The sequence below is a fragment of the Sprattus sprattus genome (assembly GCF_963457725.1).
Source record: "Sprattus sprattus genome assembly, chromosome: 12".
In the NCBI taxonomy this organism is placed as follows: Eukaryota; Metazoa; Chordata; class Actinopteri; order Clupeiformes; family Clupeidae; genus Sprattus; species Sprattus sprattus.
The window spans coordinates 26,500,737-26,524,022 of record NC_137910.1 but is presented as its reverse complement, the minus strand read 5'-3'; the positions used below and the strand labels follow the sequence as shown (position 1 = coordinate 26,524,022).

General features: G+C 42.3%; 2 protein-coding genes across 4 annotated transcripts; one reads left to right on the top strand and one right to left on the bottom strand.

Moving 5' to 3' along the window:
• Window positions 1–1,876: 1,876 nt before the first annotated feature.
• LOC308372957 (poly(rC)-binding protein 3) lies at window positions 1,877–11,739 on the bottom strand. Of its 3 annotated transcripts, none has more exons than XM_080848329.1 (15): window positions 11,698–11,739; window positions 10,605–10,647; window positions 9,685–9,817; window positions 8,921–8,944; window positions 8,772–8,804; window positions 8,480–8,596; window positions 7,969–8,100; window positions 7,169–7,297; window positions 6,760–6,849; window positions 5,930–5,965; window positions 5,646–5,687; window positions 5,043–5,118; window positions 4,173–4,225; window positions 3,895–4,064; window positions 1,877–2,165 (listed from the first exon to the last, which is right to left on the bottom strand). In XM_080848329.1, exons 3-15 carry the CDS (start codon window positions 9,766–9,768, stop codon window positions 2,129–2,131), a joined length of 1,023 nt encoding a protein of 340 aa, XP_080704455.1. In that variant the 5' UTR covers window positions 9,769–9,817; window positions 10,605–10,647; window positions 11,698–11,739; the 3' UTR covers window positions 1,877–2,128. The 3 variants fall into 3 exon arrangements, with proteins under 3 accessions (XP_080704455.1, XP_080704456.1, XP_080704457.1); XM_080848331.1 differs by lacking the exon at window positions 1,877–2,165 and adding an exon at window positions 2,522–3,334; XM_080848330.1 differs by lacking the exon at window positions 11,698–11,739 and having other exon boundaries at window positions 9,685–9,824; window positions 10,605–10,643.
• A 1,706-nt stretch (window positions 11,740–13,445) lies between these two features.
• mocos (molybdenum cofactor sulfurase) lies at window positions 13,446–19,451 on the top strand (the record flags this gene model as incomplete). The annotated part of the gene is made up of 15 exons (XM_080848295.1): window positions 13,446–13,557; window positions 14,097–14,186; window positions 14,429–14,495; window positions 14,847–15,494; window positions 15,724–15,800; window positions 16,138–16,337; window positions 16,814–16,930; window positions 17,039–17,443; window positions 17,718–17,880; window positions 18,143–18,230; window positions 18,341–18,465; window positions 18,656–18,755; window positions 18,877–19,018; window positions 19,128–19,232; window positions 19,321–19,451. The coding sequence occupies 15 exons, from the start codon at window positions 13,446–13,448 to the stop codon at window positions 19,432–19,434; spliced, it is 2,553 nt and encodes an 850-aa protein (XP_080704421.1). The 3' UTR covers window positions 19,435–19,451.
• Window positions 19,452–23,286: the final 3,835 nt, after the last annotated feature.

Sequence of the window (23,286 nt, the reverse complement as noted above, 5' to 3'; positions counted from 1 at the left end):
TTCTTTGGCATTTAGCATTACACAACTTGCTCTATCCATCAGTATCACTGGTTTACCCTTCCCTTATTCTCCACTTTATGTTGTTAATAAAACTGTGATATGCCTCTGTTTAAAATATATATGTTACAGTCAGTGTATTGATTTTCTGAGTGGGCTACCATACACATTAGTAAATGTCTAGCCAACCAAAAAGCAAAAAAGTCAATGTGTGTGTGTGTGTGGCTATGCGCGCGCGCGTGTGTGCACACACACTCCCAAATCAAAGAGTGCCTTGCCTGGGGCGAGGTGATTACATGCTTTCAAAGACATGCTCTTTATTTCCAGTGCCCAGCTGCATTAATACAATTGATTATTCAAGTAGTTGCATCTCTTTGATGGGGTGAGAGGAGAAATCATTAATTCAACATTATTTGAAAAAAGTCACGGGGACGATGGCAGTGTCAGAGCACCGATGAGACCATAATTTACCCTCCCGTGTCTGTGATGTGGCTCCTCCCTACTGTTTTTAACACCGCCACGCCTATTAATTGTTGATTAATCCCAACTATATTCTGCCTGTGCACTGGGCAAACAGAGGTAATTTCAGTAGCCATGTACCCACAGTAGGTCCAGGGTCATGTTCTTGTTGTTCATTATTGTGCGCTAGCTAGGATGCGTACAAATTAATAAAACACGGATACACACTCTCTGCGTTTTAAGCCAAGCTGGACGTAGGGGCAGAGCTTTGGGGAGACAGCTATGCTAATGGGTTTTCCTGGAAGCATGCTCCGGTGAACATCTAGATAAAACTGTTCATGCAGCACCTGTGGGGGGATAGTTTGGAGAGGAAGGTGAAGGAAAGTTCATTGCCATTTCCAGCGGATTTTTTTGCGAGACATTTCTGAAAGGAGCCTAGAAGCCCTGCATCACCTGTGTCTGTAAATAGTTGCTGGGTCGAGGAACAGATAAATGTTTTAAAGGCGATTCCGTAACCTGTTCTAGGAACTCTCATACTCAGGACTCTCAGCATGGGTGTGCACTGTGAGGAAATGTTTTCCAATCCAAAATTGTGCAAAGTCTTCAAATCAAAGTGAAAACATTATTATTAAAATAATTAAGTTAATATCAACAGGTGGATCATAATAGAAAATAATACCTTATCAATTTTCAGTTCTTTTTATTTCAGAGCTCTGTGTTTAAAATGCAGATTTCAGGAAGGTGAGTGCATAGTAATGTTGTAATCTAATAATCACATAATCTTCAATTACCCACTGGTTGCAAGGATCTGTCATGTCAAAGTTCTATGGATTACTTTCGTTTCATTGATTTGGATCACTTTATAAAGACTATCATTACAGAGATATCATCTAAGACCATACTTTGAACCACAGTATCTCTTATGCACTGGAATTAAAAAGTTGACAGGCAGTCAATCCCAGCGTAATGGAATTATCATCCTCTCCCTCCCCAGCACACACTGGTCCAGATATAAGACCATAGTTCCTAGATAATAGTGCCTGCTTTCCCTAAAATAACCCAGACTTTTGCACCTGATGAATTATTCATCAGGAATGCAGCAATGCAGAAGTGCATGTGCACCCTCAGCACAAATTCTATTGAGACAAATACCTAGTACCCCCCCGCGACACACACACACACACACACACACACACTCAGATGTTCTGAACTAATACACTGCTGACTGAGACACCATTAGTTAAAGGTTTGATACCCCTGCCCCCAACAAGATGACAAGACTGTTTTTGTTTTGTTCTCATAAAAAGCTGCCACAGTTTAATTCAGTAACCTGTGTCCAATACTATAACAACAAGCAAAAAGCACACTGATACAGTACAATATAAACATGACAATATTAACAAGAATGGCTTGAAATCAAATTTAATAAACCAAGCCTGCCTCCATGTTGTACCTTCTACGGATCACAAACACTGAGTAGTGAAGGAACAAAACAAAAAAAACATTAACAGAAGTATTTTTTTCTTTTTTTTTTTCTTCTCTCAAATCAGTTCAGGAATGCACATGTTTGTTTGCTAGACATTCGTGAGAAGTCTCAAAGTCCATAAGAGTCCCAATTGGCTGTGGGCTAATCCAGTCGGGAGATTAATGTGTAATTGTGTGTGCTGTGCTACTAAAGCACACCCAGGCCCGCTACCACAGAGGACAGCCTACGGGGAGAGGAGGAGATCAGAGAGGGACAGAAGAGCAGAATGCTGTTCAATCCAGATGGTCTGCTGAAGTGGACCATGATTGGAGCAGAACATCACAGGGCCACAGGTCAGAGGTCAGAGTTTCAGTAGTTTGAGACACTTTTTTCGGATGACGACATACTCCCATATATACACTCACACCGATTCCACACACACACACACACACACACACACACACACACACACACACACACACACACACACACCCACCCACCCACTCACACATACACACACACACACACGAACCATGTAACTTAATTACAAAAACACATTGCCATGACATGCATATTAAATGTGCCTGAAAATTAGAGCAACTGAGATTAGAAACTGGCAGCGTTCCTGCTGCTGACACACTGTCATACTAAAAATATTAAAGATTTGGAACATTCAAGGTAACAGAGCTCAGGTGCATGCAAACACACACACACACACACACACACACACACACACACACACACACACACACCAGCATGCACACTTCCATACATACACACTTGTGTGCACTGGAACACAGTGTAGTAGAACAAAATATTGAGACCCGACACTTTAAAATATGCCACAAGGAGAGCGCAGAGGATGACTAAAAAAACATGCTGTTCCCCTGATTCATCTTCATCCTCTCTCATTGCATTATACTGCATAGATTGGTGAGAACTTCAAGTTAGGATTGGTGCAAAGTCAAACACAGTACCACAGGGAGCTAGCAACTGAGGATGTGTGTGATTTTTTTTAATTCATTTTCTTTTTTTGCTTATTAATAGGGTGCAAACTTCTGTCGGTCAGATTTTTTGAGGCCGGCGGTGGGGATCTTTGCGGCGTAAGGGGAGAGGCCTGGAGGTAGGCCAGAGGAGGCTGCGGCGTGCATGGCCAGCAGGGGCATGGATTTCATGCCAAGCAGGCTGGAGACAGGGACGGCGTAGTGGCCACTGGGGATGGTGGAGAGGGTGGAGGGGGAGTGCACGTTAAGGGCAGCGTGGGAAGCCGCCCCGGCTGAGGCAGCCAGGACAGCCATGGTGGTGGGGGTGGACATGGGGGAGACGGACTGGGAGAAGCCCATGTTCAGGTCAACGGGAGTGGAGGTGGTGGAGGAGGAAGCGGCCTGGATGCTGAGTTTAGCCATCTCTAAGCTGCAAACAGACACAGATGGGGAAGGAGGGGGGGGGGGGGGGGCAGGAGAGAGGGAGGGAGGGGTAGGGAGAGGGGACAAGGGAGAGAAGAGGAGGGTTAACGGAACAGGTTATGGAGAAAGAGCAATTCCAAAGGGAGACAGGAGGAAACAGAGGGGAAGAAATTGGGATAAAGGGGTGAGAGAAATGAAAAAAGAAGAATCAACACGGGAATGTTATGTGTTACAAGGAGAAATCATAAAAAAGGGTTTCACATGCCATGATGAGTATTAAGGCGCTGAGGAGCACAGAAATGGGGGAGAGTCTTTGCCTGAGCAGACCTCTAGTCTACATCTACGATGCAGGACACAGGGTCTCACCCCAAAATCATTTACACAAAACGGCATTACAGTTACCAGTCTTATGTGGACTAACCAAGGCCCTAATGGATTGCAATCAGTAACAACCAGTTTTCAGCCACCTTCCACAAACTGCTTGCTCTAAGTAGCTGAAGCAAGTCCTGCCTAGCACGACTGTCTTCACCACTCTACATGCCCATCTACACTGAGAGAGGCCCCTACCTGGCGTTGATGAGGTACTGTGCCACACTGATGTTGGCGGGCGAGCCCGTGATGGTGACATGGCGCACGGCTGAGCCATCTGTGGCCCCCGCGATCTTGATCTGAGCGCCCGACATCTGGCGAATTTCGTTGATTTTGCTTCCTTGTCTGCCGATTATGCAGCCAATGAACTGACAGAAAAGATGACGGAGAGCAGATAACACTGTCATGGAGCAGCTGCCAAAGGCATGAAACATCATTGATGAGGACAACATGAACATATGCAGATAGTAGCTTACATCATTTGGAATGGTCAGCTCGTGAGAACTCGTATGCATTTGTGCTTCCAGACCTATGTGAGGAGAGATAGGCAAACAGCAATACATGGCAGAGCACATGGTCACTTAACACATCAGAATCATGGATGGGATTCTTCAGGATAATACCAGTAACTGCATGAAGTAGATGTAATACATGTAAATACATATCTGTATGCTAACTGAAGCACAGTTGCACAGTGTCTTTGAGTTACATTGTGCCTGGCGCTTACATAGTAGGTCACATAAAGCAGAGGTTACACAGAATAACAGGTTCCGTTTTTACATATTATATTTTTAAATAATACTTCAATATTAAACTATTTCCAAAAAAAAAAAATCAGGACATTTTGCATTTCTGTGAGAGGTAGAGGATATGGGGTGGGATAAGTTAGGGTTGCTGTGGAGGACATGACATAAAAGGGAACTTTAAAAACTGTTTTTTTTCATGCTGATGCCTTTGTTGCCTGCTGTGCTTAATTCTTGAATATGTTAATATAGGACATGCATAGTAATGACTAAGTGGTCAAATGGTTGCAGTAATGTTTTCTCTTTAGACTTATTTTATTAATAATGCAACAGAATATGGCTTTTACTATGAAATGCAAATATCAACCACTTCAAATATCAACTAAATGGACCGTATGAATTCTGTGTCCATGATGTTGTATCATTTTTGACAATCCCGATTGCCATTCTACATGCTGTTTTCTGGCTAAACAAGTTGGAGTTCACACTAAGTTATTGATTTGTCTGATGTGGAAAGACAGAGTGTAGACAGGGAGACAGAGGAGACAGAGGGAAAGACAGAGAAGGAGATATGGACTTCCCCAGGGAGCTTTGGGTACGTACCAGGGAAGGTAGGGTTGTGCTGCCCAAGGGAGGTAAGGGGAATATGCTGCATAGCCAACTGGTGAAGCTTGGTCAACTGCAGGGGCAGGAAGGGATGTTAGAAACTAACCAATCAAACTGAATTATCCCAGTGGACACTGAAAGCTACAGAACAGAATCTTTTGGTTGTACAGTGTTAGTTCCCATTTCTGCCTCCTCCTCCCCCACAGAGTCTCTCATAGAAACAGTATCCACACCTGATTCTGTTAGAACAAGGAATGAAGGGCTCTAGAATGAAACTGAAGAGGGTGGGTGTTAGTACAGTGTGTTGAGGGCTGGGACTTTATGGTGTTAGTTTCGGTGGGCATGTTTGACTGAAGGGAGATCTTCTCGTGGCCAGATCTGGCTGAACAGAAGAAGCTATAGAGTTACATGTGGTCAGTAAGGTCAAGGCTGGGGGCATTGGCGGTAGCATTGTGGGTGATAATCCATGCAGGATGCCATGGGGAAGTGGTGGTAGTGGTGGTGGCTGTTTGGGAGAGGAATTGGCTGGGGCTTGGGGTTGGTGACACTTTGGAGTGGGATGTGAAAGAGCACTAAGAGTGCCATGAGGACTGCACTCACATCTTGGTGTGGAATGGCATACTGCCCTGGCATTGCGAAGGCCTGTGGAGAAACAAAAATAAATCACATAACTGGACTCCATTTAATTATCGGTGACTAAAATGTTGGGACACAGAAAGCTTGACGTCTCCAGATTTAAGACACAGACGTCAAAATGACCATAAGGTGGTTTGTACTGACCACTTTGAACATTACCACCAGGTGTCACTCACAACAAAGGCGCTAATCACCTATCCTTACATATGCCTAGAGAGGGCCTTAAATCCTTCGATAGTTATACTTACTTGGTGCATGGCAGTATACGGAGATAAATCATTTACCTGTGATAAATGATACACAGGTAGATGAATACACATCCCCAATAAGGTAAAGACAAAAACACTAGGAGCCCTTTTCCTACCTTCTCCCCTCTGTACAACATGAAACTCTGAGTCCCAGCAGTTAGTCTAAAGGTTAGAATGGCCTTCTATTCCCCAGGAAGTACACAAAAAAAGTCCCTTGGACATAAACATGGACGTGAGTTATGCTCCTAACAGAGAAATAGCTTTATTATGTCATGACAAAGAAGAGAGGTTGCATAAGATTCCATTTGCCTTGTTCCGCCGGGACAAAGATAACCCTAATAAGCTGCACTCCACATCTATGCCTTATCAGACCACTAACCTTTCGAAAACCAAATCAGATATATATCATTCCTATCATAGGAAAACAAAAAAATTATAATTAGCCTATTTGACATGGATTTTTCCAAAACTTGGCTTAACAATTTGTCTACTGAGTTCTTACATGCCATTGAAAATACCACAACCAAACTGACCTCACGACTAAAATGATCACAGGACAGCACTGACTAATGAAAACTGGCGGCCCTAAGACTGATAGTTTGAGGATGACCTGATCAATCCAAATCTCTAATCCTAACTACCTGATCCTTAACTTAAATATAATCCTATTTGCAGAAGAGGAGAGGAGAGAATCATCTGTTTTGTGGACCAAAATGTCTATTGAAATAAAATGGGACCTGATCTGCTAGTTTAAAAAACATCATTAAAATGAGGTGCACAATGCTAAATAAATATTGAAATATATCTGAATAAAGTATGAGGATACTCACTGCAGATGGATGTTGCTGTTGCATCACATTGTGAGCCCCTGCAGGGGATGGCTTGGGACGGTATGGAATCGTTGCTCCTTTGGGTGGGGACTGGACAACAACAAGAATCACAGCAACAACAAACATAAACAATTCATGCATTCCCTCAGGCAGATATTTTGAATGAACTGCAGACATATTCATGAACGAGCAGTCGCAATGGGGCTTATCCTCCACCCTGTGCTAGGCCCTGGGTGAGGCTAACCCGAGCTCTTATTAGGCTATTCAGTGGTTCCACTCTATTCAGTGTGGAGAATGGCTAATGCAGGCCTGTCGGTGCCATTTATCCTCTATAGACACATCAAAGGCAGCAGAAGAGAGCACCAAAGCATGTTGGCTTTTCATTTGAGAAGTGCAACGCCTCCCTTACCTCCAGCATGACAGTGCAGATGTGTCTCACACACTGAGTGATGGCATTGGGAGTCCCAGACACGGTCACAGCCCTCTCCGTGGAGTCTGGCAACAAGTCGCCGGCCACCTGGACCTGGGCACCAGTGGTCTGCAAACAAAACACAGACAGGAACGTGAAACCAGGACTCAGAGGAGCCAGTTAAGGCCCACTGTCGAGTGATCCTAGCCACCGCTCAGAATTTTTATAGCACTATCTATTTATAGCCCACAAACAATGCCCATATGGCGGGGCCTTCCACAACTGTTCATTTAAGCATGCTGTGGCTTTAAACCACAATAAGACATGCAACTATTCAGGACATTCTACTTGGCAGTTCATACCGTGGTCCATTCAGCTATTTATACATTCATCTATTTCTGCCCTCCTGGGTCACGCTGTCCTAGGCAGGCATGCCAGTCTGGCATTAAGTCAACTATTTCGCTCATATCCTGAAATAAATAGGACCAATTTTAACCAAACAAAAAAATAAAGTTGCTGAAAGGTCTTTGCATTGGCCGTCACTGCACACAAGTCCAATGATATTAAGTCAGACAAAGTGGGGTGTCTGTATCAAGTTCTAGCCACTAAACATCCATTAAGACTGTGAACAGATTATTTATTAGGAATAGCCCAGCTCAAGGACAATGCAGGCCTTAAATAGGAGAACAAGTGGCCCGGGGTGTTTTTATCCTCTGTGGGACAGCAGGGTAAAAAAAGCGCTCTGTTTTGGCTTCAATTAATGAATCAATGTAAAACAAACTGATCCATACTGTACTTACCTCTCTGATCTCTTTAATCTTGGAGCCCCCTTTGCCAATGAGCGACCCACACTGGCTGGCTGGGAAGACCAGGCGCAGCGTCACCGGGGGTTTGCTGGTCACTGTGCTGTTTATCATGCAGGCGTTTATGTCCTAAAATAACAGTAATGAGACAATGAAACATGAGCGTCCAAAAAACACTCCAAAGAACAAGTGGGGAGCTCTTCCCATCTGAGCCATTTAGTTCAAGTTTATACTAAATATTACTGATATACCTGGACTTAAGCCATTTAGTTCAAAGAAGTATATACTAAATATTACTAATATACCTGGACAAGCAGAATAAGTATATACTAAATATTACTAATATACCTGGACAAGGAGAGGAAGTATATACTAAATATTACTAATAAACCTGGACAAGGAGAAGAATATAAACTAAATATTACTAATATACGTGGACATTATATGTTAATGATATGCTGCGAAAGGGTGAAAAGAGTAGAAAGAGATGATAAAGAATATGACCTACCTCCTCAAACTTCTCTGCAATCATGGCAAAAGCTTTGAAGATGACCTCTGAAGCTCCAGTGATGGTGACAATCCTCTCAGGGCTGGAGCCGTCAGATATATTAATCCGAGCTCCACTCTGGCAACACAGGGACACATTTATACAACTGTGGAGCATTCACAGACACCCAGCCTAATTGCTGAGGCTCTACCTTTCTTCTTTATTATTTCATGAGCTTAGCCTAAAGCTATCGCACCTACAAAGACCTTCCTTTTTCTGTTACAACACATAATTAAAAGAATTTCAAATGTACCTCTTCTCTCATCTTTTTCACTGTTTCTCCTTTCTGAAATAGTAAACCACGAGAAAATAATGTGAGATGCAAGAGTCCAAAAAAGTTAAACTACTTAAAAATGTGTGAATAAAACAAAATGACTGGATAAAACAGGGTATTGTGCATACCTTTCCAATGATGCTACCAACCTCCTGAAAATGAACAGAAGAGAATGATGAATATTTAAAGCGCACACAACTTAGACTCTAGATCTTGTGACCAAACCTCTGGCCCACCCTTGAGTGAGCCTCTTACATTAGTTAATTTCCTCTAAAAGGTTGGAACTGCTCTCAGAACAGTGGGTCTCCAAGGCACATAGCAGGTTTCCCTCCACAGTGATTTATGTGAATATTTTAAGGATGATTAAATGAAATTAATTCAGCTCCAGTGACACATAACAAACATCCTTAAGAGCTGCTAATAGGGTGCCGTGATCACACTAAGGAGAGGTGTTTCACAAGCTGGACTTCTCTGAATATTAACTAGTCCAGTAAATGACAGACAGTGTCACAAGCCTAAGACTAACAATGACCACCACACACTTGTTCTAGTGGTATGTGGTATGCTGCATGGTATGTAAGCTGATAGCGTTGCACCACTTTAACAATATACCCGGCACTATGCAGGTCAAAAGCTGATATCTTGTAAACGTGGCAGAGCGGGCTCCATTAGCACTTGATACCGTTGATCCAGATAGCAAGTCATGGCATGAATTTGATGTGTCACAACACGTCTGAATCTATGTAATCATGATCAGAATGAACTGTTCTATGACTAATTTCACATGGTTGTCACAGCTCCTTGCCTCGTCGCCTTAAAGGGAACCAGAGCCACTCCACTTATCATCTTAGGATGGAGTTTAAGAGATTGAAAGCAAGTTTTGGGCTCTCACCTTCCCGTGCATCAGCAGACGGATCGTTAGGGTCACGTTAAGCCCCCCATCCAAGGCTCCACCCTCAGGATCGTTAATATTCATGTTTAGCGATAGCAAAGCAGCTCCTCTCACAGCCTCACAAAGATACACACTACTCACTCACACACACAAACATAACGCACACACACACACACACACACAGACGGAGAGACAGACAAAGAGAGGGAGAAAGAGAGAGATAGAGAGAAGAATAAAATACATGTAACAACAACTCAGAAACATAGCATCATTCACAAACACAAAGCCAGTACATTGTTACCACATCATCCTGTCTCACATGATGTCATTTTCTAAGCCTGTCTCACACAGAGGGGAAGAATAATCCACATACATGCAGTTGCCATCAAGTTGCTGGTCATGATACTGACTTCTTGGTTGAAGAAGGGAGTGAGCAACGGTCTGCCCCTGATTCAATCCACAAATGAGATCCTTCCATTGGTTCCGGATAAATAGAACTAGTGTGACAACATGTGCTTACACATGGCACAAAGGGGGCTGTTTGTGTCCTGCTGGGCCTTGGGATCAAGTGATGCCAGTGTGACCATATCTAATAAGATGCTGCTAATATGGCACCAAAAGAGCACAATGTCTCACTGTTCTTGTTTCACAAGCGTTCTCTTTGCTGTCTGCACTGATGATAATTCACATGTCTGAACTGCACCAACGCTGAGTCCAAGTTGAACACTAAAGTGTGCTGTGTCTGTGTTCCGTAGGCACCATGGGTAGCCTACTGTTGTGGGTGAGAATGTGCATTAATAGATTTTTTTTTAACCTTTTTAAACCATTTTTGACAACCATATGCTCAATTTAAAACATTTCTCTCAAAAAACAGAAAGATTTTTCTATTATTTGAGTTTATGTTGCTCATATCTACTCACATAGATCACAAGATGTGCTGTGTGCTCTATCTCCATGGCATATCTAGAATGAAAAGATTCATCTCCATTATAATCCATATTCAACATAGGATGAATTCTTAAGTAAAAAAAAAAAAATTAAAAAAAAAAGATATACCACAAAGCCTACAACAGGCTTAAGGCTTATAGCCAAAGAAGAGCACTAACATCATCCCTTAGTAATACATCATACCTACATTTCCTTCTATTGCTACCCTAAATGTATACCAAATGCATTAATTATTGGTCAGGATAAATACAAGCCAGGCATATTAGGAGGAAGCTGTGTCATTGTGTGGCCCTCATCCCCCTATGTAGTTCTATCAGGTAAATGCATCCAACCCAACGCAACCCGAGGGCCTAATCCTATAGGCCAGGATTTGTTTGGCTAATGCTAAAACCCTTTTGACCCACTTCTGTCTCCTCCAGCATGTCAGCACCCACTCACGACTTTGAATACACAGCACCCCTTTAATATAACACTAATTAATACAGATAGAATGCTGATAACAAAATAGAAAATACATTTTTTCCCCCTTTTCATCTTTGCATATTTGCCTCAGGATTATAATAGTGATAGACATGTAACAAGGTATAAAATCGTTCAAAGGAATCAGCGAAATTCCAAAGACCGCACAAATCCTAAATCCATGACTTGAAGCTATTCTCGTTCTACCTTGTTTCTTTACTGAAAGCAGAGTTGTTGAGCACTAACAATGATTTCTACATAAAATAAAACTACCACTTATATGGAACCAAAAAAATGACACTTCACAAGTGTCTTTGTTTATAAAACATCATGTGTCATACCCCATTCCAACACACATGGCAAAAATCAGACACAGTAGTAACTCCAGTCATGCTTTAAACAATACAGTCAAAGATAGCACACCTTTCCTTGCGTTCTATTTATAGACATATGAATGATATCTGCCTTTATAAGCATTTTTGTCAGGCCAAGAACTCTCTAGCGTAATACAGTGTGGGCCGAAAGCCTCATTAAGGCTGTTGGAGGCCTGTAAAGTATATCTGTCAAAAGGATTTAGTTTATCATGGAGAGTTCAGCGTAACTGACCTGCTGGGCTGTTTCAGAAGACTTCGGTAGGTTGCTTTTTCCCTCTTGTCCTTCTCCAGAGAGAGAGTATGTCCAGTGTCTGTCTGAGAGCTCCAGAGAGAGAGAGAGAAAGAGAGAGAGAGAGAGAGAGAGAGAGAGAGGAGTTGTCGTCCCCCCCCCTTTTGTTGTCAGTTGTATTCAGAGAATGGACAGATGGCCTAATGCCCGCAGTCGTGCTAGAGGGAGACTGGCTTTGCTGTTTTTTTCATCCCCTGGCTTAGCCTCTGATAAGCCCTGCACTAGGGGAAGTGAACTTACAGTCCTTCGTTGTGTTTAACACTTACAGTTGACTCCACTGTACAGAAAGTTGGCTAGCTTCCGTCTTAGGTCTTGGACCATGGACACAGGGTCTCAAACTGGGCAAAGTCTTATCATGCTGTGACACATTTTAGTCACAATTTGTGTAATTTACTGTAATCATCTGACTTACACATGAATGATTGCCATGTAGAGGTGTTTACCTGTAACACTCCAGCTATTCACAATGTGTTTAGTGGCATAATATAAGACATGTGGTCTTCAAATCATCAACACCTTTTTCGTTGACTGATATGAAAAACTGGAGTGAAAGTAATTCCACAAAATTTCATAGCTTCTGAATCTTGGTCATGAAGATGAAGAGACACAACATTTCTGTGGACGGCTTCCCCCTCCCCCATGCCGACCAAATGCCCCTCCTAATGAGGCCACAGCCCTGCGAATACAATGTGGTCCTTTTTAACAGAGCGAGATGTATTCAGCACAGCAGCGGAATTATGAACTAAATGAGTCAGTCAGGCAGAAGTGGCATATTTAATTACTGCCTGCTGCTTGCGATGGGAACACACAAAGGGCTCTCTGGACCTCATATCACTAAATCCCGACCATGAGTGCCTGGTCATCTCTATGAAACCATGTGTTTCATATGCGTGTGTTGGTGTGTGAGTGCGTATCTGAGTGTTTGCGTGGGCACTTAACAGCAAAGTATCTGGGACACAAATGTAGCAGCTTCTTTTCTCTGTTCTGTAGAGGAACAAAACCTTGTTAGTGCATTGTTGATTTTTTTTTTTTAATCGCAGGCCTATACATCCCATTGCTTTTCCCACCGGATGACAGACATTTCAAGCCAAAGAAGGCATAGCAAAGATTTCATATTTTTTTCTTTATACTTTTTAGAAATGTGTTTGTTGCAGTCTTAATGGAACCCTCTGTTGACATTACCGTGAGTTGTGACCCATCATCAGCCGGGTCAATCTTTGGCCATCTGCTAAGCCAGTAGTAAAGATCTGCCAATATACTGCCGTTTAAAGTTGAATGAAGTTGACAGGTTGCCTATTAGCAGTACAATAAAAACAACCACTGACTGCCTGCACGTATTTGTTCCCAAAACATCTATTCACTCACACTGCGTGTCCACCACAAAATATATAGATCTTGTAATATCGAATGTAACGGAGTGCATAAAACGGTAACTTTACTTATTGGGCAAACATTGCAACATCCTTCATATTTAGCGATAACACTGTTTACGAATAGGATCTAACGCGGATCACATAGTCACTGTGCAGATTGATTTTAAACACATTTTTGTCATGGGTCTCAGCACTGTCACGTCTTTGTGTCACGGACTTTGGACTTTCTAACTTTGTGACCAGGCTTCACACGTGACAGTTGTAAGGCTAAAGTTACATTAAGGTCTATGTAATCAGTCTTTAAGATTTGGAAGTAGTATGGAGCTTCAGGAGATTTTCACATTTCAAAGTTTCCACGAAATTTGGGGTCCCTATGGATATGGATATGACCTGCCAGAGATGATCAAAAAGGAGTTCAGCAGAATGAAAGGTCAGTCATTGATAATTAGTTTTACTGCAAGAGTTTTACTCGAATCATTTGTTAATTTCTATTGTGAAAACTCACAAATAAGTGGATCATCTCATCTGACGATTTTATTACATGACTTTTTCAGGATTGTTCTCTTTGTTCTGACCCATTATTTACATAATAACAATTTGTTCGTGGAAACAACAATGAAAATGTCTTCTCACACACTCAGCAGCGACTGTGGATCCAAAAACTTCCGTAAACTTAAATTCTGTTATGACGTGCAGCTTTCATTCGCTCAGTTGCACCCCTTGGACACATGTGTGGGCGCCCTCTTTTGTCTTTTAATTACATTACAATGAAGAAGATGTGTCACTGATGCGGAATATTTAGTGGTGCGGAATGTCTCATCACTGCCACTTCAGAATTCAATAAATAGCCTGCCTCCTTACGGTAGCCTATTTGATATAAGTTATGGCTTTGTCGTGCCGGGACTACATGTATTCAACATGACACCTAGTGTCAGGTGATTTTATTTCTATGCCGTTTCTCTCAAACAGATATCACTTACCTCGATCATGCAGGAACAACGCTTTTCCCTGAATCACAGATAAAAGCCTTCTACCAAGATCTTACCAGAAATGTCTATGGTAAATAGGTTATCCTTTAAACTAATAACTCACCTGTAAGAACTGAATTATTAATTTAGTAATAATTAAAAAATATCAACCACAGGATGCTTCTGTGATATTCATCTCCATACATAGTTTTTAGTTTGATGTTATATAATTATTGATGTTGCAATATTAACTGTATAATTTCAAGATTCGTTGTTAATCTGAAAATTCATAAACTGTAGAAACACATGCAGCAGCTTATTGTTCTATTTTAGGCAATCCCCATAGCCACAATCTGAGCAGTCGACTGACACATGATACTGTGGAACATGTCAGATACAGGTAAAAGGCTTCACTAATCCTCTGCCCCAGCCCGCCTTCTCTAAAGTAAATCAGAGCACAATCAAAGAGGAACTAATTCAATTTCCATCCCATTTGTCATACTCTATTTTCATATATTTGGACTACAGCCATTAGAACTCCTGCTGTATGCATCTGCACAGCCTGAAACATTTAGGATCCTTTCTTTGTTTGCTGTAGTTGTTGTGTCCTAATGTACTGAACGCATGCATTTTCATTGGTCTGCTGTAAAGCACACAACAGGAATTATACAATAATTAAGACAATGCTGATAGCAAATCCTTGTAAATAAGCCCCTGCTGTGTCTGAAGGTGTTGTTCATTCTGCCTGCAGGATACTGGAGCACTTTAACACTAGTCTGGAGGAGCACACCGTCATCTTTACCTCAGGCTGCACTGCAGCACTCAAGCTAGTGGCTGAAAGCTTTCCCTGGAGCTCCGCCTGCACTGGAGAGCCAGGGAGTCTCTTCTGCTACTTGACCGACAACCACACTTCAGTGGTGGGCATCCGAGGGGTGAGCGGCCAGCTTGGCGTGACCTCCCTTCCCGTCTCGCCCCACGAGGTGGAGGCCCGAGCCAGACACTCGCCACGGGCAACGAGTGCAATTGACTCCCAGACCCCCCACCTCTTCTGTTACCCGGCCCAGAGCAACTTCTCAGGCAGAAAGTACCCTCTGAGCTATGCGAGGGGCATCCAGACAGGGTGCCTTTACCCAGCGTGCGAGAGGCCAGGTCGATGGCTGGTCCTCCTGGACGCCGCCGCCCTGGTGGGCTGCACAGGCCTGGATCTGCGGGAAAACACTGCCGATTTTATCCCCATCTCCTTTTACAAGATGTTCGGCTTCCCCACAGGATTAGGCGCGCTGCTGGTGCGGAACGAGGCAGCGGCGCTCTTGCGGAAGGGCTACTTCGGTGGGGGCACAGCAGGAGCTTACCTTGCCGGAGAGGATTATTTTGTGCCCAAGTCAAGTGTGTCCAGCAGGTATAGGCCGTCTACAGCTGTCTAATTAAAATGTTCTTCCGCCTTCTTTGCACTCAGTTAGCACTTAAAGATTCTTCCCACACAGTGCTGTGCTGAAAATATCCAACTCATTTTGATGTCATCTCTGTTTGTTGTATCTCTCATATGTTCTGTATGTGTAGGTGACCTTAATGATGCCTGATGCAAATGTCATACTTTTTTTGCTAAAGTGTTGTGTCATGATTATTAGGTTTGAAGATGGCACCATCTCTTTTCTGGATGTCATTGCTGTCCATCATGGGTTTGAGGCTCTTCAGAAGCTAACAGGTATCAAATAGACTAAACTGATCTCTCGCAGAACCCTCTGTGCAAGGGCTTACTTTTACCTCTTCACACCACACCAAATGCTATTAATATTTCCCCCATTATTTGATGAGTAATACGGCGCTCTGCCACCTGTGGAGGTGGTAGTGAATGTGTCATAACAGCACACGCTCTCCTTCAGCCGAGCTCATTAAAAACATGGAGCTTCTAAAAGCCTTGGAGAGCTGTGTGATAATGCAAGTGTGAGCTCAGCGTGTGTGTGTGTGTGTGTGTGTGTGTGTGCGCTTGTGCTGTCAGATTGCGAGCTTCCCTGGGAATGACAGCTTTATTTTGTCTGCAGGAGGTATGGTCAGGATCCAGCAGCATACATTTGGTCTGGCGCGCTACACCTACGTAATGCTCTCAAGCCTGCTGCATAGCAACGGACAGCCGCTGGCCCATGTGTACTGTGACAATGAGTTCCAGGACCCGTCTTCACAAGGAGCCATCCTTAACTTCAATGTGCTGGACAGCCATGGCGGAGTGGTGGGCTACTCCCAGGTGGGCTCTCGACAGCATGATATCAAAAAGATTGCACAAGGGTCTTTAAAGCAATATTCTGTAGGTTTATTACCCTTTTAAGGTATGGTCTTTGTAGGCAACTTTTTTTTTGTAATATCTTCAGATTCATTTTGATTGCATATAGTCGTGTGAAGGGAGAGATACACGTACCTGTTAAATCCCTCAAGCCACCCAGAAGATTAACTGTGTAGCTTTTAGTTTGCTCCAGGTTGGAAATCTTGTGAAAATGGAAGAGCAGCCTTCACAGCACATTGTTGCCATGGTTATCGACAAAATAGATAGTAAACAAGCTAGCTGGTGTTGGTGAAATAGGTCTGTTAGCTGTAAACAAGTTAGCTGGCTAGTTTTAGTTCCAGACACAAACTTCATAATGCCTCATTGACAATCAGCAGACAAATCACCCTGAAACCCAGAGCTGTTGTCATGATGGAGCTGTCTTTCTTTTCTGTGCCTAGGTGGACAAATTGGCCAGTCTCTTTAATATTCACGTACGCACTGGCTGTTTCTGTAACACAGGGGCCTGTCAGGTCTTTCTGGGCATCAGTAATCAGGAGGTGAAGGATAACTTGGAGGTATGTCAGTGTGAAAGTTTGCTGTCCTTTGCACTGTTCAAGGTTCGCAATAATGATGAGATTGGCTGAAGAAATGACACTTTTTTTATTTCTTTTTAATGTGCCAAGGCTGGCCACGTCTGTGGAGACAGTATTGACCTTGTGGACGGCCGCGCGACTGGATCAGTGCGTGTCTCATTTGGATACATGTCCACATTTGAAGACTGCCAGAAATTCCTGAGTTTCATAGTGAACTGCTTTACAGATAAGCCATTCAGAATGGACGAGGAAAGGCTGGCTCGGCTAAAATTAGCCGTCCCTTTTGTGGGCTCTGTAGAGCAATTCAGTCCCTCAGCGTCTAATGGACAGCTTGAGCACAAGACAGACCACAGGGACAAGGCTCCCTCTTTAATCTCAAGCACAAATGGAGGAGAGATTATGATCCACACACCCAAGAGACCTGAAGAGAGAAATAACACAGCGATATTGACCAACATATTTATCTACCCCATCAAGTCCTGCGCAGCATTTGAGGTATACTGTTTTGTGCACCCATGCTAAATTGCAGTTTTTGAAATCACTTGTCACATCACAAATCAAATGTGTAATTGAATAGAAATTGCTCCCAATTCAGTTGATTATTTATTATCTTGCTTATTGTAGTTTTTGATAATCAGCCACCAGGCCTATTTTTCTTGTGTAATGCCATGCAAAGACACGTAGACAAAATGCGATACAGGGGATAAGACATAATTACAGAAGAGGTGTGATTTGTCAGTGGTGTTGCTGTTGCTGTTGTGGAGTCTAGGTGAGGGAGTGGAGCGTGGGGCCTCTGGGCCTGCTCCATGACCGGACGTGGATGGTGGTGAACGAGAACGGCGTGTGCCTGAGCCAGAAAAGGGAGCCCACGCTGGGTCAGATCCAGCCACGCATCTGTCTGGCCTCTAATGCACTTCACATCACAGCCCCAGGTGCAGCATCAAGCCCCACACTGTGTGATCTGAGCGGAGTGAAATAGCCATTCATTTTCACTATTGAGGCACAATACAAGTCAATTCTATCTTAATAGATTTGTCTAAGCACTTTGAGCTGCATTGTGTTTGCATGAAAGGTGCTATAAAGTTTATCATTATTATTTATATTAATATTATTATTATTATTATTATTATTATTATTAATAATAATAGTTTTGTTTACACAGTCGCTGTCAATGAGATGACATTTCTCTCATAGGGATGAACGTCATCACTGTCCAACTTGGGGACTTGAAGGGGCAGAACCTTAGTCAGAGGACATGTCAGAGCAAAGTGTGTGGTGACCGGTATGATGACTCAACCTGCACTTGTGTTTTTCTCAGTGAGACTGAATCAGTTTGTACAGTAAAAGGCTGGATCAGTTTGTACAGTAAAAGGCAAACCACTTCCTTTCCAGGGTGCAGACAGTAGATTGTGGAGATGAAGTTGCATCCTGGTTCTCCGAGTTCCTTGGAAAGCCCTGTCGTCTGATGAAGCAAAAGCCTGACTTTATCCGCAATATGAAAAAGGCTCCAGAAAATGGTAGATGTATTTGACTCTTTAGCATTGTCAGAGACTTGTAGTGAGAGAGTTGAAACGTTAAATATACAGTATGTTACATTTTGAAAATAAATAAAGGATCCTCGCATCATATGATAATTAGGTACAATGACCTATTTTTTCACCCTCCTCTAGTAATGTGGTACAGTGACTCATGCTCATTCTCCTGCAGCAGGGGACGGTCCTACTGCGGTCTCCCTGGTGAATGAGGCCCAGTTCCTCCTCATCAGCAGAACCAGTGTGGAAATGCTGCAGGAGCGAATCAGCGGCAGGTAGTAGTTATTTCAACGTGTCATTCATGCACACACACACAATTGTGCATGTAGAGCATTGTGATTACAAGTGATTATCTCTGTCTCGCCCCCTGGTGGTTGGTCAATTATCGGTGAACAGACTGGAGGATCCCAGCAGCGCCCAGGCCATCAGCATGCAGCAGCTCATTGCCCGATTCCGTGCCAATTTGGTTGTGACGGGAACTAATCCGTTGGAGGAGGATGACTGGTCTGGTTTAACGATTGGAAACTCTGGATTCCGGGTAAACATGTTTAACCTTTAAATCACAACCTACTTCTGTTGGCGCTGCAGGAAGTGACATAATATAAGGAAAGTGTGTTTCCTTACTCTAACGAGAGGCGTTGTCCTAGGTGGCAGGCAGATGTGGTCGGTGCCAGATGATTGGCATCGATCAGGAATCGGGCGCCAGGACCCAGGAACCTCTCAAGTCCCTCTCTGACTTTCGCCAAGGGAAGGTAGGTGCACTTTTTTATCACTGTTTTCAGCAGAGCACAGTTTTCTTTGGGCCCTTACTAATATTCTTACTGATACATTTGTCCCCAGGTCACCTTTGGTATTTATTTACTCCAGCAGCCAATGGCAAACTCCAGTGCAATCACCACACTCTCAGTTGGATCCCCTATAGATCCAGAGCTATCCAGATCAGATGACTATTGACTCACTGTTTTATTTCCATCTTTTAATAGATACTAAAAAAAACTTTTTTTAAAACTATATCAAATCTTGTATGTACCTGTATGTGTATGATTGTATTTTATGTGAGAATAATAACTTAAATTTTGCTTTGCTTGTGTATCTGAATTTATTTACTGCGGAAAAACCTGACTGAAGTAAGACACTGTATAGACTGTATAAGATATTTGACTTTGATAACTGAAATACATACTTTTACACGTCTTTCTGTCCACGTGCTCTTTAAGCTTGAGTCTGAAGGATTATGTTTAAGTGTATATGTATAGTGTAAGTGCAGGGTTTATGATGGGGTTATGAGGAAGCTGAGACATCTGTACTTAAAGACATATACGATCCATAGGTGAAATTCTGGCTTTTAAGCCTAGGGTGTCACAAGAACCATCATAGTCCCTTGATAGATCGCATAGATGACACATCATAAGGTACACTGATCAACAAACTTGTGTGGAGAAATGCTATTGGTTTATAATCAAGCCAGACCAGGTGCAACGTCTTAGGCCAAGGCCCAACTCATGCTGTTTAATCTCTTAACATGACATGATCTCTGCTCACGTCTATGCCATGGAAAGATCATCTCTGTGTGTGATAGTACTGAAAGATCATCTCTGTGTGTGATAGTACTGAAAGATCATCTCTGTGTGTGATAGTACTGAAAGATCATCTCTGTGTGTGATAGTACTGAAAGATCATCTCTGTGTGTGATAGTACTGAAAGATCATCTCTGTGTGTGATAGTACTGAAAGATCATCTGTGTGTGAGAGTACTGAAAGATCATCTGTGTGTGTGAGAGTACTGAAAGATCATCTCTGTGTGTGAGAGTACTGAAAGGAATATTTGTTTATTGTCAGGTTTTACTGAAATCACTGAAGCATATGATGGCAACAGCTGTAAAATGATGGCAACCGCTGTAAAATGCACAGCAAAACTGCAGTGGTCTGTTCATTCTGGAACTTCTCATCTTTTTTTTGGGACATTTAAAAAAAAAAAAAAAAATCAAACGGAGTATGAAGATGAATTCAGTCAGTCAGTCAGCATAATTCCTCAAACCTTATGTTTTTTCTCATCCATGCTTATATCTGCTTCAATACATTTGTGTTGAATAGAAAGTTCACTGAGATACGTGAATGTTTCATTCCCATAACTAACACTGGATTACTTAGAGCACTGATAAAATGACTTCCAAGCTAGCAAAATAAAGAACCATCTATTTTTCCAATTTGGTGTTATGTTTAAGTGAATGCTGCCCTCTGGTGGATGTTTAATAATCTAGCATTAGTCATTCCGTTCATATTTGGCAAGCTATGTCCTCTGCTAAAGCAAGCAATGGAACCTTACTGGAGTAAAAGTAAAGTTATTCATGCACATGCCTGAACATAGTCCCACATATGAATGTCACTCATGACACCTACAAAAGACTGACTGGCTTCAGAACACCCCCACCCTCCCCTGACGAGCAGGAGAACAAATGCAAGGGATTAAAAAATCTATTTGTATCTTGCTATCCAGGCTATTGATATACAGCCGCGGAAAAAAATTAAGAGACCACTTCAAAATTATCAGTTTCTCTGGTTTTACTATTTATTGGTATGTGTTAAAGTAAAATGTACATTTTTGTTTTATTCTTTAACCTACTGGCAACATTCCTACCAAATTTCAAATAAAAATATTGTCATTTAGATCATTTATTTGCAGAAAAATGACAATTGGTCAAAATAGCAAAAAAGATGCAGTGTCTTCAGATCTCGAATAATGCGAAGAAAACAAGCTCATATTCATTTTTAAACTACACAATACTAATGCTTACACTTAGGAAGAGTTCAGAAATCAATATTTGGTGGAATAACCTTGATTTAAAATCACAACTTTCATGTGTCTTGGCATGCTCTCCACCAGTCTTTCACATTGCCGTTGGGTGACTTTATGCTACTCCTGGCGCAAGAATTCAAGCAGCTCGGCTTCTTTTCATGGCTTGTGACCATCCATCTTCCTCTTGATCACATTTCAGAGGTTTTTTTATGGGATTCAGGTCTCGAAATTGGGCTGGCCATGACAGGGTCCTGATCTGGTGGTACTCCATCCACACCTTTACTGGCCTGGCTGTGTGGCATGGAGCATTGCCCTGCTGGAAAAAACATTTCTCAGAGTTGGGGAACATTGTCAGAGCTAAAGGAAGCAAGTTTTTCTTCCGGGACAACGTTGTACTTTGCCTGGCTGAGGTTTGTAAAAGACCATAAGGATTGAAAAAAGCGGACTGGAGGGTCTTCTAGTTCGTCTTCTCTGATGAGTCCAATTTTCAGCTTTGCCCAACACATGGTCGTCTGATGGTTAGACGGAGACCTGGAGAGGCCTACAAGCCAGAGAGTCTTGCACCTACTGTGAAATCGGACTCATCAGAGAAGACGAACTTAGAAGAACCTCCAGTCCGCTTTTTCAATCCTTATGGTCTTTTACAAACCTCAGCCAGGCAAAGTACAACGTTGTCCCGGAAGAAAAACTTGCTTCCTTTTGCTCTGACAATGTTCCCCAACTCTGAGAAGTGTTTTTTCCAGCAGGGCAATGCTCCATGCCACACAGCCAGGCCAGTAAAGGTGTGGATGGAGTACCACCAGATCAGGACCCTGTCATGGCCAGCCCAATTTCGAGACCTGAATCCCATAAAAAACCTCTGAAATGTGATCAAGAGGAAGATGGATGGTCACAAGCCATGAAAAGAAGCCGAGCTGCTTGAATTCTTGCGCCAGGAGTAGCATAAAGTCACCCAACGGCAATGTGAAAGACTGGTGGAGAGCATGCCAAGACACATGAAAGTTGTGATTTTAAATCAAGGTTATTCCACCAAATATTGATTTCTGAACTCTTCCTAAGTGTAAGCATTAGTATTGTGTAGTTTAAAAATGAATACGAGCTTGTTTTCTTTGCATTATTCGAGATCTGAAGACACTGCATCATTTTTGCTATTTTGACCAATTGTCATTTTTCTGCAAATAAATGATCTAAATGACAATATTTTTATTTGAAATTTGGTAGGAATGTTGCCAGTAGGTTATAGAATAAAACAAAAATGTACATTTTACTTTAACACATACCAATAAATAGTAAAACCAGAGAAACTGATAATTTTGAAGTGGTCTCTTAATTTTTTCCGCGGCTGTAAGTGTGAGTGTAAACAGAAGGCAACATCACAAAGAGATACTGTATCTGTAAAATATGAAGTGGCCCAACATGTGCATCAATTTAACAAATAGGAGCTGCTCCATCTATCAAAATAAATATGGAAACACTAAATGGCGTTATCTTCCAAATTAAGTTTCTTGAAATTGTATAAGATACACTGTAGGTTATAGCTTATTAACAATACACGTAGTGCCTGCCTCTTAAAGCCCTTTGGAGCTGACAATAGACCTGCCAAGCAAGTTGACAAGTATTGGTCTTGTTGGCTTGTTTGAATGTAGTAAGCACATTTTCATCAAATCCTATCTTTCACCCTGTTTCACCCCTTTTTTTCAATTCTGCGTTAAGAAACGATGATCTTGGCGAGTGAGAGTGGTGTTTTCATCCAGCTCTTCCTCAGTAGTATGCTCCACCTGTAGTCCTGCTATTACAGTTCAACTCATTATTGTCAGTGAACTGTACTGCCTATGCACACAGCAAACCTAAAGCATTTCATGTAGGACAAGGGGAAGAAAGTTGACACACAAAGTGCTCAGATTTATTTTATTCATAAGAACCATGAAAGTTGACCAGGTGCTTAATGATAGCATATCTATTTTTACTTTCTATAGTTATGGTGATTTTTGCATGTGCATCAAGTCATCA

What these genes read in the sequence shown, in the direction of transcription:
- LOC308372957 (XM_080848331.1), bottom strand. Translation starts at nt 9,768, where the DNA reads ATGAATATTAACGATCCTGAGGGTGGAGCCTTGGATGGGGGGCTTAAC. An exon ending in AGATTAAAGAGATCAGAGAG is followed by an intron (nt 7,298 to 7,968) that starts GTAAGTACAGTA and finishes TTTTGTTTGCAG; the next exon opens with ACCACTGGTGCCCAGGTCCA. An exon ending in CAGTACCTCATCAACGCCAG is followed by an intron (nt 3,335 to 3,894) that starts GTAGGGGCCTCT and finishes GTCTGTTTGCAG; the next exon opens with CTTAGAGATGGCTAAACTCA.